General features: G+C 37.9%; 1 protein-coding gene across 2 annotated transcripts in view; it reads left to right on the top strand.

Annotated features, from left to right (window-relative positions):
- LOC126284412 (serine/threonine-protein kinase BRSK2) overlaps positions 1-17,391 on the top strand; it is a 1,848,446-nt gene that overhangs the window by 1,760,603 nt on the left and 70,452 nt on the right. Inside the window, exons 17-18 of one of the 2 annotated variants that reach the window (XM_049983324.1) lie at positions 4,973-5,119; positions 14,426-14,592. In XM_049983324.1, coding sequence (XP_049839281.1) covers positions 4,973-5,119; positions 14,426-14,592 — 314 coding nt within the window. The remainder of the gene's footprint in view (positions 1-4,972; positions 5,120-14,425; positions 14,593-17,391) is intronic. The other variant, XM_049983325.1, reaches the window with a different exon arrangement.

The following is a 17,391-nucleotide window of genomic DNA, read 5'->3' as shown; positions in this document are numbered from 1 at the left end:
TCGTATGGCATCATATTCTGGGGTAATTCATCGTTGAGTAGAAAAGTATTCATTGCACAAAAACGTGTAATCAGAATAATTGCTGGAGCCCACCCACGGTCATCCTGCAGATATCTATTTAAGGATCTAGGGATCCTCACAGTAACCTCACAGTATATATATTCCCTTATGAAATTTGTTGATAATAATCCAACCCAATTCAAAAGTAATAGCAGTGTGCATACCTATAACACCAGGAGAAAGGATGATCTTCACTATGCAGGGTTAAATCTGACTTTGGCACAGAAAGGGGTAAATTATGCTGCCACAAAAGTCTTTGGGCACCTACCAAACAGCATCAAAAGCCTGACAGATAGCCAACTAACATTTAAAAATAAATTAAAAGAATTTCTAGATGACAACTCCTTCTACTCATTGGCTGAATTTTTAGATATAAACTAAGTAAAAAAAACTTAATCATTAGTGTCATGCAATATTTTGTGTAATGTAATTTCTTGTACAGACATCTTTTATTAACCTGACACGTTCCACATCATTACGAAGTGTCGTATTCATGATCTATGGAACAAGTATTAATCTAATCTAATCTAATCTAATCTAATCACCTTTCACTCCCTGAATGGTTCAGCTTCATTGATGACAGCTTCATGATCTGAACTCTTGGCAGGGACAACCCTTGCTCCTTCCTCCATAACCTTAACACCTGTCCCCAAATGCACTCAATGAGCCCCCTACCTAGATGCTGATCTCCACTTCTCAGATTGCTCTATAAATATGTCTGTTTATATTAAGCATATCAGCCTTCAGCAGTACCTCTACTTTGACAGCTGTCACTCGTTTCATGTCAAAAAGTCTCTTCCATGTCAAAAAGTCATGTGTGTATGAGATGTGTTTGCATGTGTGTGAGTTTGTGTGTCTATTGTCTGCTTCCAACAAATGCCTTGATCATTAGAAGCTTATATTGTGACAGTCTTTTTTGTTGTGCCCATCTGAAACTCGGCATCTCCACCATATGGTGAGTAGCAACTTTCCTTTTCATAATGTTTTTACATTCCACCCAAGATTTTCCATTGTTGATTTCATATCGTGAGTTTTTTAAGAATAAGTTATAGGTAAACAGGAGATGTGTGACTAGTTGAAAGAATAAAAAGTTACTCATAAATCCCGATCTACAGATCTGCAAGTCACTGGAATACAGGTACTGTACCACTGTCCATCACTTGTACAACAACATCAAACCTCCCCCATGCCCCCTCATAGCTGACAAACCCTGTCTCGCAGACCTACTACACTTACCCCACCCTCCAAAAGTCCCTCCCACCACCACACAGAACTCAGAACCTAAATAGACCCGCAACACAGTCATGAACCTTTCCTCCACAAGCCTTAGTCCCACAGAAATGTCAGTCCTTTCCAAAGACCTCACCTTTCGCCCCCTCCCAAATTCAACCATGCCATACTAGTTACAGACCTTCTCTCCTTCTCCCAGTCCCTACAGTGGAAACACTTTTTCGCTACCAACCCAATCAATCAGACTCAATCAAAGACCAATATTGAACTTTACCTGACTCAGTTCACTCCTCCATCCAACAGTGATCCAACCCCACTGCCTCCAAACCACCCCCTGTTAACTTTCCAGGTTTTCTTATCCTCGGATCATGCCTCACCATCATTCCCCAAATCCCTCAACATGCATACTAACCTTACATTCACAGAAAGAACCACAGTGCAGCATCTAAAAACTGATCCCAATCTTATAATCCTACCTGCTGACAAAGGCTCCACCACCGTAGTTTTGAACTGCAAGGATTACGTGGTAGAAGGACTCCATCAGCTGTCAGATACTTTCACCTACAAACCATGCCACAGTGATCCCATTTCATCAATCCAGCAGGATCTCCAGTCACTACTCAGATCCTTAGGCCCATCACAGAACCTCTCCCCTGAGTCCATCTCTCTACTTACCCCTACCACTCCCTGCACTCCCACCTACTACATGCTTCCTAAAGTCCATAAACCCAACCACTAAGGATGTTCCATTGTGGCCAGTTACTGTGTCCCCACTGAGAGAATCTCTGCTCTCATAGACCAACACCTTCAACCTATTACCTGGAACCTATCCTCCAACATAAAAGATACCAACCCTATCCTCGACTGACTCTCCACAGTTCCTTTCCCTTTATCACAAGGTGCCCTGCTCGTCACTATTGATATCATCTCCCTGTACACTAACATTCCTAATGCCCATGGCCTTACTGTTACTGAACACTACCTTTCCAGATTCCCTGTGCATTCCAAACCAAAAACCTCCTTCCTAGTCTCCATGACCAACTATATCCTCACCCACAATTACTTCACCTTTGAAGGCATTACCCACAAACAAATTAATGGTACGGCTATGGGTACCCACATGGCACCATCCTATGCTAACCTATTCGTGGGCCATCTAGAGGAATCCTTCCTAAAAACCCAGAATCCTAAACCCCTCACCTGGTTCAGATTCAATGATGACATCTTTGCTATCTGGATTGAAGGTGAGGACACCTTATTCACATTCCTCCAGAACCTCAACAACTTCTCCCCCATTTGCTTCATCTGGTCCTACTCAACCCAACAAGCCACCATCCTAGATGTTGACCTCCACCTCAGAGATGGTAACATCAGTACCTCCATCCATATCAAACCTACAAACCACCAGCAATATAAAGGTGACTCGCTATGGCAAAAAAGGCATTTCTGGCCAAGAGAAGTCTACTAATATCAAATACTGGCCTTAATTTGAGGAAGAAATTTCTGAGGATGTACATCTGGAGTACAGCATTGTATGGTAGTGAAACATGGACTGTGGGAAAACCGGAACAGAAGAGAATCAAAGCATATGAGATGTGGTGCTATAGACGAATGTTGAAAATTAGGTGGACTGATAAGGTAAGGAATGAGGAGGTCTACGCAGAATCGGAGAGGAAAGGAATATGTGGAAAACACTGATAAGGAGAAGGGACAGGATGATAGGACATCTGCTAAGACAGGAGGGAATGACTTCCATTCTACTAGAGGGAACTGTAGAAGGCAAAAACTGTAGAGGAAGACAGAGATTGGAATACGTCAAGCAAATAATTGAGGACGTAGGTTGCAAGTGCTACTCTGAGATGAAGAGGTCAGCACAGGAAAGGAATTCCTGGCTTCGTGACGGGCCGCATCAAACCAGTCAGTAGACCGATTTAAAAAAAAAAAAAAAAAAAAAAAAAAAAAAAAAAAAAAAAAAAAAAAAAAAAGAGAGACTGCAGACATGTGTGCGAGTTGCACTTGCATGAGTGTGTGTGTGCATGTGTGTCTACTGCTGACAAAGGCCTTAATGGCCAAAAGCTATGATTGTGTGAATCTTTTTATAGTACCTATCACGACTCAGCATCTCCACTATATGGTGAGTAGCAACTTTCCTTTTCTCGTATTCTTACTAGTGTTGAATACACCAGGGACTTAACATAATGACAGAAAGAAGTCAAGAGAGGTGATCAGCAGAACACAGAGGCAAAGGGCTAGGCAACCCCTTATAATCATTCTGTGTGTAAAGTTGTATGTGACATTTGTCTTGGCCAGGTGTTCAAAGAATCAAAGAGCACTAGAGAATCATCATTCTCAAAACACAAACAAGTGTGCAGTTGCAAGTGAATGTCCTACAGAAGTTCAGTCAAGGTATTGTGCAGAAAGTTCAAATATCATGTACCATTCAAATATTCTGGAAAGATGTGTATCTGTTCAAAAGTATCCAGAACTATGTAATGCAGAACTGACCACTAGATGCCACAAGAGATGCACCCATAAGTGTAAAAAGAAGTGGGGAATATTGTGTTGTCAGTAGAGAAGTAGTAACAGCAGATTGTGTTGGTCAGGAGAGTGCAATGACTTCGAATGTAGAATAGTCATTGGTTTCCACCTGAATAACAAATACATCAGAGATATTTTAACCCTCACAAAGCTGCCCAACTTGGTGGCTAATGATGTGATTATGAACTGGAAACACGAAGGAACAGCCACAGCTAAATCAAGACCAGGAAGACTCCATGCACTGACAGACAGGGGTCACCAAGTATTGAGGAGGATAGTTGTAAAAAAACTGCATGAAATCATCATAAATAATCACTTGTATGTTCCAAAGTGCTGTCAGCACTCCAGCTAGCATAGTGACTGTGCAAAGGAAATTGAAAAGAACAGGGTACAATTGTTGAGCAGCCCCTCATAAGCCACACATTTCTGTAGGTAGTGCTATGTGATGCTTGATATGGTGTAAAGATTGAAACCACTGGATGGATGGCTGGAAACAAATGATTTGGAATGATGAATCATGCTGTACCTTGTGGTAATACAATGCAAGGGTTTGGCTTGGCAAATGCCAATAATTAAGTATGGAGAAGGTGGTGTTACAGTGTGGGAGTATTTCGTAAGGTTAGAGTGCAGTCCCTTTATTGTGTTTAAGAAAACACTAAATATTAACATATTTTACAGCACTGTATACTGCATCCACTAAATAAACAATTGAGAGATGGTAATTGTTTGTATCAGCATCAAATTCCACTTTGTGATAAAGTGGCATCTATGAGGGAATACTTTATGAACAATAACATTCCTGAAATGGATTGGCCTGACTTGAACCCAATAGAAGACCTTTGGTATGAGCTATAACATCAATTTTGGTCAAGACCATAGAATCGAACATCATTATTTTCTCTGGTTTCAGCTCTACAGGAAAATGGACTGCCATTCCTCCACAGACTTTGAGACAGCTCATTGAAAGCATTGTCAGCAGTGTAAAAGCCATCGTAAAGGTGTTGAATGGATCTGATAGTGTACATAATCTATTTTTATGAGTGTATTATGCCATGCACTTTGCCCCAATTTTGAAGCCCCAAACTGTTGTGTTTCCTATGCATAGCTTTTCATTTTACTAATGATATTGTTTCCCTTATGTTAGCAGGTCTGAGCACTGTGAATGTGGCACCTTGTACCCCACCTGGATCACCACATACAAGTACAACAGGCCATCATTGGAGATCTAGGCTTACAACTATAAAAAATAGTTTTCTTGGGAGTCCCAGGTTCCATCGGCGGAAATTGCAAAGTAAGTATAGTTGGATTATCTGTACAAGTAAAAGATGCAGACAAGGTTCAAGAAAATGATGTATGTAGCAAAAGTGCATAGACCAAACAGACCGGTAATATGATACAATGGATTTTGCATCCAAACTATTTTGTATAATTGTTAGAACAAATTGAAAATGGAAGACAGTAAAAAATAAGAACTGTCTGGTAAACAGAGACTCTAAGAAACATTCCAGAAAGGTAAATTATGTCTGCATTGTTCAAAGTTACTTCTGTACTATTTTGTCTCTCTTTTATACCTGTTTTTTCTCAGTTAATAATAAAATTTTCTAATTATTTAAAGAGATCATGATATATAGCTTTTAAATATTTTGAAAAATCAAGATATGTTACAGCAGCTTTATGCTACTTTACTAAATGTATCCGTGTTGTTGTTGTGGTCTTCAGTTCAAAGACTGGCTTGATACAGCTCTCCATGCCACTCTATCCTGTGCAAGCCTCTTCATCTCTGAGTAACTTCTGCAACCTGCATCCCTCTGAATCTGCTTACTGTGCTCATCTTGTGGTCTCTGTCTACGATGTTTACCCCCATGTTTCCCTCTAGTACTAAATTGGTGATCACTTTGTGCATCAGAATATGTTCAACCAACCAATCTCTTCTTTTAGTCAGGTTGTACCCCAATTTTCTCTTCTCACCAATTCTATTCAGTGTCTCCTCATTAGTTACGTGATCTACCCATCTTATGTTCAGCATTCTTCTGTAGCGCCATATTTCAAAAGCTTCTGTTCTCTTCTTGTCTAAACTGTTTATCGTCCATGTTTGACTTCCATACGTGGCCACACTCCATACAAATAATTTCAGAAAGGACTTCATGTCACTTAAATCTGTACTTAATGTTAACAAATAATCAAACCATCATCAGTTATTTTGCTCCCTAAAATAGCAAAACGCATTTACTACTTAATATGTCTCATTTCCTAATCTAATTCCCTTAGCATCACTTGATTTGATTTTGCTACATTCCATTATCCTCATTTTGCTTTTGTTGATGTTCATCTTATGTCCTCCTGTCAATATACTGTTCATTCCATTCAACTCTCTTCCAGGTCATTCTAAGTCAAGAATTAAAATGTCATCACCAAATCTCAAAGTTTTTATTTCTTCTCCCTGGACTTAAATTCCTACTCCAAATTTTTGTTTTATTTAATTTACTGCTTCCTCAATATACAGATTGAATAACATTGGGAACAGGCTACATCCCTGTCTGATTCCCTTATCAACCACTTTTCTTTCCCTGCCCCTCAACTCTTATAACAGCCACCTGGTTTGTGTTCAAATTGTAAATAGCCTTTCACTCACTATGTTTTACCCCTGATACATTCCAGTCAACATTATTAAAAGCTTTCTCTAAGCCTACAAATCCTATAAACCTAGGTTTCCCTTTCTTAACCTATCTTCTGTGAGAAGCCATAGGGTCAGTATCACCTTGTGTGTTCCTACATGTCTCCGGAATTCAAACTGCTCTTCACGGAGATCAGCTTCTACCAGTTTTTCAATTCAATACTAAACAAAATTGTATAACACTGATGCAAATATACTGTAAGTACTGCACATTATTGTCTCGTGAGTGAAGAATCATTGAAACTAACACAACAATGCAGTTGTCTTATCTTGGTGAGAACAATCACTCAGTGAAGCCAGCAATAGTTACTGACCACTCGCTGTGCCAAACTGTTCTGGTGTTTGCTGAAGGTTTCTGATTGTACTGCCAACAGCACCGAGTTAAAAATACGGGAAAATTTCTAACACGTCCTGGACCATCGGGTGTGCTGGTTTATCAAGTGCTGGGTAATTGTGGTCTTACTGTACCATCCTCAGACAAAAAAAACTAAATTACAGGACATGTTACTAATAATGATCATTTGTATGTTGTTGTTGTTGTGGTCTTCAGTCCTGAGACTGGTTTGATGCAGCTCTCCATGCTACTCTATCCTGTGCAAGCCTCTTCATCTTCCAGTACCCACTGCAACCTACATCCTTCTGAATCTGCGTAGTGTAGTTATCTCTTGGTCTCCCTCTACGATTTTTACCCACCACGCTGCCCTCCAATACTAAATTGGTGATCCCTTGATGCCTCAGAACATGTCCTACCAACCGATCCCTTCTTTTGGTCAAGTTGTGCCACAAACTCCTCTTCTCCCCAATCCTATTCAACACTTCCTCATTAGTTATGTGATCTACCCATCTAATCTTCAGCATTCTTCTGTGAGTGAATGTATGTAAACCAACAAATAAATGAACTGCATTAAAATTATGGAATACCGGAAAATACCTGGTTACTACATTGGGCAATATGATAACAATGACTTGTGCTACACCTTCCTTATTTAGTCCACGTGATCTAATATTATACAATGTAGTATAGGTGTCAGACAAAATATATTAATATTTACAGTAAATGGACTGACGTTTACAATACATTGCAATAGGTTTTCTTAAAATTAGCTTTACTGACTAGTTCATGTGTTATACTTAATCATAACCAGCACAAAATACATTTTGTGTATGCCAGGTACATTATGGTACATTTGCTTCACTGAAAAGTTCAAGTGTTGTACTTAATCATAACCAGTGTGATTACCTTTCTAGGTATTTTTATAGAGAAAAAAGCAATGGTACACTAAATAATACATGGTGTTCATAAACTATCACTACAACTTATGACTATACTAGTTTTAAAACTATGCTATATATTCAACATGTGATAAGATAGCTCAAAATGTTTTTTTCCTCATTTATACACAACAGTTTTTGCAACCTTAGTGGCAATGGTAATGTCTAGTCAGAATTCAATTTCTTTCCATGTATAGTTCAAGATCACCATGGTGACATGTTAAAATGCATTGTGAACGCATGTCCTATAGCTCTAAGCTCAGTTTGGAACACCATATCCTTTACAAAATGCCACAGAAAGAAGTTTAGATGGTGTGAGGTCAGGGGATCATGGCACTCATTGAACTGGACCTTCTTGTCCAGTCCCTGTATCTGAAAACTTTTCACTTAGAAACTGACAGGCATTTGGAGACCAACTAGGTGGTGTCTCATTCTGCTGGAATATGACTTCAGGTTGCGGGTGTTCCAATTGTGACATGGGAAACTATTGTAAGACTCCCAGGAAAACAGCACTGTTGACAGCAGACTCGGTGAGAAAGAATGGGCCAGTGATGCGATTGCCTACCACTTCACACCAAACATTGACTTTGGGACTCTCTCTTTCCATTTCATGTATAACATGAGGATACTGTGAACCCCATGCATGAACATTATGATGAATCATTTTGCCAGAGATATGAAATGTTGTGCGCCGGCCGGCGTGGCCGAGCGGTTCTAGGCGCTTCAGTCTGGAACCGTGCGGCCACTGCGATCGCAGGTTCGAATCATGCCTTAGGCGTGGATGTGTGTGATGTCCTTAGGTTAGTTAGGTTTAAGTAGTTCTAAGCTCTAGGGAATTGATGACCTTAGATGTTAAGTCCCATAGTGCTCAGAGCCATTTATGAAATGGTGTGTCATGGGAGAAACAAATCTTTTCCAAAAAGTCATTGTTTGTGTTATTCTCACCTAGCACAACAACTTCAAACTGTCCATGTTGAGGTTTGTCCATAAGCCTTAAAGCCTGAAGCAACTGCACCTTGCCGGGTTATATGTGTAATCTTGTATGCAAGACATTGTGCACTGTTGAACATCGCATTTCTAACCCTCTGACCACTGTACTCACTGATTCTGTCAAGAGTCCTTGCAGATGCCTGCCATACCTTGTCCATGTTGGCATCTGAAACAAATGGGCAACCTGCCCCCTTTTTATGGAGAACTCTATCTGTTTCCATAAGTGATGTATGCCAAGCCTGAATAGTTGGCTGCAATGATGGTTACTTTCTATATCATATTCAAAAGTTTCATTGCACTTGAGTATCAGACATCATCTGTGCAAACCAGGCCACACACTGAGCTTTCTCCTGTGATGACTACATTTCATCAGGTTTTAAGTTCAATTCTGTGTCAGAATTGTGTTCGATGGAGAGTAAAAAACTTTGAGTTAACTTATCACATGTTGAAAACCATTTGTTAAAATCTAGTATAGATACAAAGTTATTAAAGTGTTAAATTGTAAAGATAATTTATGGATAGCCTTTGTGTAATGGTTTTACAAAACTGTGTATTCTCTTCCATACTTGTGAGGAGCTTACTGACCATCTAAAGACCCATGTGGAATGTTCCCTTTTCTTGGAACTGTGTATTACCATGTAACACATGGAGGTTTCAATTTAATCTTATCTAATGGTTGCAAAGTTCATCATTTTGGTTTCGTTTCAATTTGGCTGGCACTATGATGTATTTTTAAAAATATCAACCTGAATGATATACAAGCAAGGCAGTGTTAGTCTCCAGATTTCTGAAAATGGATTTACAGAATATCAGGGTTTGGATCCATTGATGTTCTCTGTGGCTCTCTTCTAGATTCTAAACTTGCTTACATTAATTATCCTCATTGCTTCCTTTTGGATTCTAAACATGCTAAGGGCAGCTGGAGAAATTAACTTTTTACTGTTTTCTGACTTGTACATGTTTGTAGCGTACTTAAGGCATAGAAGTCAGTACTTGTTTTGGTGTTTACGTGATCAATATGAGTATTCCATTTCAGATTATCTTGTAACAAGAGACCTAGGAATTTGTATTTAGTGTTAGTTTCTGATGGTTGCTTTTTGACCGTTACAGGTGGGTGAGAGGGGTTTATGTTTTGTATGATGTGGAAGTTAATGGAAACAGTCTACAGTCTTTTTAGTGCTGATGGCTAGTTTGCTGTTTATAACCCAACTGATGAATTGTTCAGTAGCAAAGTTCACAGCTCTTTGTACTGCTGCTGTGTTGACACCATCCAGTGGAACAGTTGTGTTATTTGTGAATATAGTTGTTCTGTGAGTCTTTACAGTCAGGTTCAAGCCATTAGTATACAAGAGGAGTAGCAAAGGTCCCAGTTCTGAGCCATGACGCACACCCTGCCTGAATGCTTTACATCCAGATAAAATTTCAATTACTGAATTGAGTTGCTTTCTGTTTATGTCATACTGACCTTCTGTAAGCAATTGCTTAATAAAGATGCAGTCCATTTCTTGACAGTCTTTTGATATCATACAATTCAATTTTTAGCAGCAATAATTTGTGTGCCACAGTGTCAAAAACCTTTGACATGTATGTAAATATGCCCATAGTGGATTGTTTCATATCCAAAAGATATATTATCATATTAATCTAGTCATATGCAGCAATTTGTGTAGATTTGTTATGTCTAAACCCATGTTGAGATTTACTCAGTGTTCTTTTCTTTGTCAATGACTTTTTTTTGTCATCATCTTTAACCCTTTAACTGCTCTTGACATGTTAATGCGCATGCCTTTGTACCTGTCCCTGTCTACTTTGAACATGTTTATGTGCGCTACCAGGTAGAAGGACTGGTGGCACAGATAAACACGTTCGGAGCACACAGGGACGGGTACAAAGGTGTGCACGTTAACACATCCAAAGAAGTTAAAGGGTTAATGACTATACTGAAAAATATTGATTCTACACATTTTTGAATGTTCTCATTTTCTGACTGGGTTGTTTTTAAACAGTCTTCAGTAATGTTTACAAAAAACTTGTTGAAAGTGGTCACTACAGCTTACCTTATGTACAAATTTAGTAATTTCTTGTGTTCTATAATTCTGATACAGTTGCTGTGCCTGGGGATGGTCTGTAGTTTGACCACAACTGGTAATTTTAATTAAGTGAAATATGGTTATTGCACCAAATCATGATTTTTTAAAAACAAATAATTACAGTATCATGGCTCATTTCAATATTCACTTTTGTGTGTAGTGTAACAAAATAAGAATTTGGAATTGTTATACAAAAGAGGGTATGGATAGCTTATTAAATTCACAGGAAAAGATGACATTCAAATTAGAGAGGAAGAAAGTGGATAAACAGATGGATTCAGGAGATTTCTAGATACAGAATAGAGAAAGATGTAAAGAAAGGAAGAATATATTCTGAAACAAATTTATGTTTTTGTCACTTCCAGTACCACCTTTCTTTGTTTGTTGTCTTTTGTCATTATCTAAGTACAGTCAATCTGGTGAAAAACCTATTCCATAAACATCTTTAGGAAGCACTGACTGGAAGAGCAAATACAACATTCATTTCTACAGGGACTTAATTCAAGAAGCTTTTGCATCACAAAAAAGTGCAGTCTACAGAGGTATTGTTGTAAAACTACATTATAATGCCACCATGTACAGAATGTCAGTGGATAAGGAGAATCTGCTAGTTGCAAGTGGAGAGAGAGAGAGAGAGAGAGAGAGAGAGAGAGAGAGAGAGAGAGAGAGAGAGAGAAATATGCTTCCATTTTCTTGTTTTGTAAGATGTGTTGGCGTCAGAGGGAAGGCAAATACATTCAAGACACTGGATACAAAGAAATAGCTCAAACTTCAGTCCTATGTATTACGAAAGGAAAAGGATTTGAATAACTTTTTAATTTGCATGTATGTTGGCTCTGCTCCCATTATATTGTACCTCCCAGAATCTGGTGAGTATCCATATAGTTTGTGGCTTAAGTGATGACTCTAAAACTTCCATTCTTTGCTGTGATGATTTAAACAAAAGTATACTGAGAGAACCACTATTCCAAATTTTAGCTGCTATGACGTACTGTAATTTTTTTTTTAAATGTTGGAAATTGCCAAATTTGTAGTACAGCAGGCAACTGGAGAATTGTACACTCCTACCAACACTGTAGCAGCCTGATATGTACAACACGGCAGTTGCATAGCCTTGTTTGATGGCACATAAGTAAACACATAGCACGACACAGTGCAATTGTAATTTGTAAAGCGAATTCCAGTTTCCATTGATAGGTTCCTGATACAACTGTTCACAATTATTATTTGCTCAGATCTTCATTCAGAAACTGGTTCGATGCTGCTCCCCACACTATTCCACCAGTGCAATCCTCTTCTTCTCTATATAAGCACACCAACCTACATAGGATTAAACCTGCATACTGCATACTTGGTCTTTCTCCATATTTAATCCCCCCTCCCTTTCCCTGGCTGCCTTTCATTATGAAACTGACAGTTGCCTGAGGTCTCTGGATGCATCCTACCAACTGATGCCCTCTTTTAGCCAAGTTGTGCCATAAATTTATTTTTTCCCAAATTCGATGTCTTTTTCAAGACACTATTCATTTTGGTCAACTGCTCTTCCAAGTCTCTGAATTTTAACGCCCTTTGCAAATTCCTCTGTGGTTTCCTTTGCAGCTTTTCCATTTGAGTAACAATGGTGATAGGCTACAACCATATCTCACTCCATTTTCAACTATAGCTTCCATTTCATGTCTGGTTTTGCCAAAAGCTATCTTTAAACCTACAAATGTGTTTCTTCAGTCTGTCTTCTAACATAAGCCATATGCTTCATATTGCCTCATTTTTCCAGAACACAAACTGATGTTCTCCAGTGCCAGCCTCTAGCAGTCCCCCATTCTTATAATTTGTGTCAGTATTTTGCAACCATAACGTATTACTGAGAGTTCAGTAGTATTCACACTTGTCATCGTCTGCCTTTGTTTTTCATTGGAATTATTTCATCCACCTGAAGTTTGAGGATATTTCACCTGTCACGTATATCTTGCACATCATATGGAATAATTTTGCCTTAGGTGTCCGTGCCAAAGATCTCAGTAATTCTGAGGGAATGTCATCCACTCCAGAGATGTTCTTTCCATTTACGCCTTTCAGCGCTCTCTCATATTATTCTTACAGCAATGGTGGATACAGAAAAACCTTAAAAATTGGGATGCTAAAGGTATCTTGAGCTACCTCTTGACTAATCTTCACACTTGCACTTGCACTATTTGGTGAATAGTCCTGGGGAGGGGAGGGGGGGTTGGACTTAAGTAAAGAGATTTTAAACATCAAAACAGGTGCCAGCATTATATGATAAGAAATAATTTGTATAAAAGAATAGTAAGGTGAGAACAAATTTATTAATTATTATTGAGAATGTGTGAGCAGACTGCTGTTTTTCAGTCTCCGCTGAGGATCATGTGAAACATGATGCTAGCACAATATATATTTTTGGATCAGTGAAACAGTAACGACAGTTGTGTATAGACATACATATATTATTCTATGTAAAATAGACTTTAGAGATTTGTGTCAAAGCCATTGAACATATGGTAGAACTGTTTTATACAGCCAAGTACTTGTGAGAGTGTTCCACACAGACATCAACAGTGTCATAAACAAGAGACAAAATATTCCGGACATAAAATAAAACAAAAACTGAGCAAGCTGCCTCATTGAAATTGAAGAAGAATTATGAGAACTGTTGAATGGAATGAGCACTCAAATGAGTACAGAAGAGGGAATTGAGAGGAGACAAAAGTAAATGAAAGTAGCAGAAATGAGAATAGTGAGAAACTTAACATCAAAACTGGTGATTGCAAAGTAGGCAAAGTCAGGTAATTTTGCTACCCTGGAAGCAAAATAACCCAATGGATGAAGCAAGGAGGACTTCAGAGACAGAACAGAATAGGCAAAGGGGGATTTGTGGCCAAGAGAAGTCTACTGGTATCAGACATATCACTTAATTTGTTGTAATTTCTGAGAATATACATTTGTGTCACAGCTTTGTGTGGCAGTGGAACATGGTCTGTGGGAAAGCTGATAAGTGAAGGTAATTGATGCATTTAAAATGTAGTGCTACAGAAGAATCTTGAAAATTTGGTGGACTGATAAGATGAGAAAAGAGGAGGTTCTCTGCAGGATTGGCAAATAAAACAACATACAGAAAATGCTAACAAGAAGAAGGGGCAGGACATTAGGACATGTGTTAAGACATCAGAGAACAGCCTCCATGGTAATGGAGGGAACTGCAGAGATAAAAAACTGTATGGGAGGACAGAGACCAGAATACATCCAGTGAATGATTGAGGACATGGGGTGCACATGCTACTCTGAGATAAAGAGGTAAATGCTGGAGAAGAATTTGTGCTGGGCTGCATGAAACAAGTAAGATGACTGATGAGTCAAAAGGAAAATAATAATAATAATAATAATATTCAGTTTAAATGTTGCTTTTTATATCATTGTATTATAAATCGAGCACCAAATTAAGCAAAGAAAAATTAAATAATGAGTCTTTTTTTCAATAAATGCCTTACATCAAGTCACAGTTTCATTGAAAACATGTGTTTAAAACATAAGTTGTATGTCTGTAATATCTTTTCAGCATCCTCAGAAGAAGTACACCTTACACCTGAGTCTTCACCTGAACTAACAAAGAAGTCATGGTTTGGCAGCCTTATGACCACTGAAAAAGATGAAACCTTCACTATATTGGTCAAAGGAAAACCATTAGCTACAGTCAAAGCTGATCTCATTCATGCCTTCTTATCAGTGAGTACTGTTTCCAAGTTGTATAACGAACTCAGTTTTATTAAATTCTATGTATTTAGTTCACATGTATTGAAAAGAGAATGAGTGAAGACAATTGCTCACCACATAGTAGAGGTGTCGGGTGGTGACTAGGCACATAAAATATAAATGGAACATAGTAACTCAGCATATGAACATTTGGTTTTCTTCAGAATGTGCATGTGCATGCACAGACACACACACACACACACACACACACACACACACACACACACACACACTGAGAGAGATGTGCTCCAACTGGCACAGAATATGTGTGTAAGTTTGTTGCAAGCTGGGCTACTACGTTGCCAGTTCTTTTTTATGTGCCTTTCCACTGCTCTTCCCTTCCTCTATTAAGGTGAGTAATTTTCTATGCTCAGTTAATTGCTTCTGTTCCATTTGGAACTTTTCAGTATACTATACATTAACTTGTTTTAGAAATTTCTAACAATTCTCATTCTTAGAAGCTATACTGTAGAAACAGCTTTCTTACTCACTTGTACATAATGCAGTGCAATAATAAACTAATGGTTGGGACTTACCTTGTGCTACCACATAACATTCTATACAGACTTAAAAAATTATTTTATAAATAAAAAATCTTTAATATAGACAGTATATAGTAACATTTTTCTTTGTAAGGTATTTGTTTGGAAGTCTTTTGGTCTTCTAGTTTCTTATTTTCATTTCTAATATTATGTAGTATTCCATGTGTATGAAGTATGGAATCCATAAAGAAACATCTGTTTAAGAAGCTGGTGATCCTAAGCTTTTTATGTGCATTAAATCATGGAATTTATCATTAATACCCCATTTTTATGATGTGGTGAGTCACTGTAGATACAGGCATGGTATTGTCACATCTCACAGATCAGAGATAGAGCAAAGCAGGAATGATGTTTTGCAATTACATTTCATAATAAATTTTATTTGTTAATAACATAGACAGTGTACCTAATTTAAGAAGTAGATGTCTTCAGTGACAAATAGTCCTTCTCAGTGGATTAGGATTAAGTCATTAACAATGAAAGGTCTGGCCAATCTTGCAACATGTCACACTTATGAGAACATTGCTCCTGAAAATAAATACAAGCAAAGGTTAAAAAATTATTTATCAGCTGATAAAATATTCCTTTCTCAGAAATGATTGCTTTAGAAATTTTAAGATAATTTTCTGAGAAACAGCAATTATACACAGTATATGTCTAAATGCAGTTACATGAGGAAAAATAGATGAATATTCTGTGCTAATACCTGTTAAATTTTGTTAAGTCGTAGAAGGATATTTTTGTGCAATATTGTCATGAGGCGTGCTGCATGCACTGTGGCATAAAAATTAGAGTCACTGCCTGGCGTGCTGTGACTCAGCATTGATACATTACAGAAATCACCATCAATAGCTTTGTCAACCTCCTCAGATTCACTACTCAGATTGCCTTTACTGGATCGCACCACATCAGAAATCACAATACACTTGAATTCTGCTAAATTTAGAACTAAATCCAAAACATTTTCTCACCTCTCAGATTTCTCCAACACTTTGCAATCTGATCCATTACCTAAACACATTACTTTCACATTCATTCTTCCACATCAACTCATAATTCATGCTTTTATCAAGAGCCATTGGTTCACTTCCATCAACAGAAATAAATACACGAATTCCTTCCTCCCATATATCTAAATCAGTAGCTACAATCTTCACAACTTTAGCATCTAAAACATCACCTTCACTTCCCTTTAAAAATAAATCACCAACTTCTGCTGAAACATAACAAAATTTATCATCAGCTGATGAGACTATTGCTATGCCACCTTCACAAATACCTTCACATACTTCTGCTGATTCACCGCAAAATTCATCTCCAGTTGTTGAAACTACAGCTTTTCTGTCTTCAAAGGTAACTTCACCTACTTCCTCCAACACAAAATCATTTACATATCATTCACCTAAATTACTATAATTGTTGCTAGTGTCTAGTGCCTCAGTAGAATTTATCACAGATTCTGTGTTCACCAAAATCAGATTCACCTCAACCACACTTATGATCATAGGATCTATCAACACATGCATTCATTCCATCATTCACTTCCCTTTCACAAAATCAAATTTTCAGCTCCATATCTTCATTATCAAATTCTCTATTCTTGTGCCTTCTTTACAGCTACATTACTTCAAATTATTTTCCATTTAATTCTTCCTTGTCATTGATCAACCTGCAACATTTGTGGCTTCTTTGCCAAATGTTTGACACCCACAGAATTTTCAAAATAATGTGTTCTTTTCAACACCAGTTTATTTTGTGGTCATCTGTAGTTTCCTCACCTCATACTCTGATGTTGCATTTCATGAGGCTCATGCCCCTCAAACCTCCATTCCCGGTTTTCATTTCCATTATGTAAGTTCCTATTTCCATTTCTGCTTCAAAAATTACTATTCTTGTGATAATTATTTGTTATGATTATTATAATTATTGTGCATATTACTGTTGTTCCTGCTCTGGTGCCAATTTGACTACCTATTGTTCCCATTATATGGTTGGAATTCCAATGCCTGTTCAAGATTCTCAATAAAATCTAAAAATTCATCACTGGAATTTCTTGGACTGTGGACAAGATCCAATTGTAAATGTTCTGCAATGTCTCTTGAGCACTGTAATCCCTGTCAACATTCCAAGTAGATGATTTGTGTAAGTCAGCTTAGCTAGTGCACGTATACAAAAATCAAGCATCAACCCAGTTCCATGTCTAAAGCTTGATCCATTTAGGAACTCATTC

Source organism: Schistocerca gregaria, chromosome 8 (assembly GCF_023897955.1).
Source record: "Schistocerca gregaria isolate iqSchGreg1 chromosome 8, iqSchGreg1.2, whole genome shotgun sequence".
Lineage (NCBI taxonomy): Eukaryota > Metazoa > Arthropoda > Insecta > Orthoptera > Acrididae > Schistocerca > Schistocerca gregaria.
The sequence above is the reverse complement of the archived record's forward strand: the minus strand, read 5'-3'. Positions and strand labels throughout refer to the sequence as shown.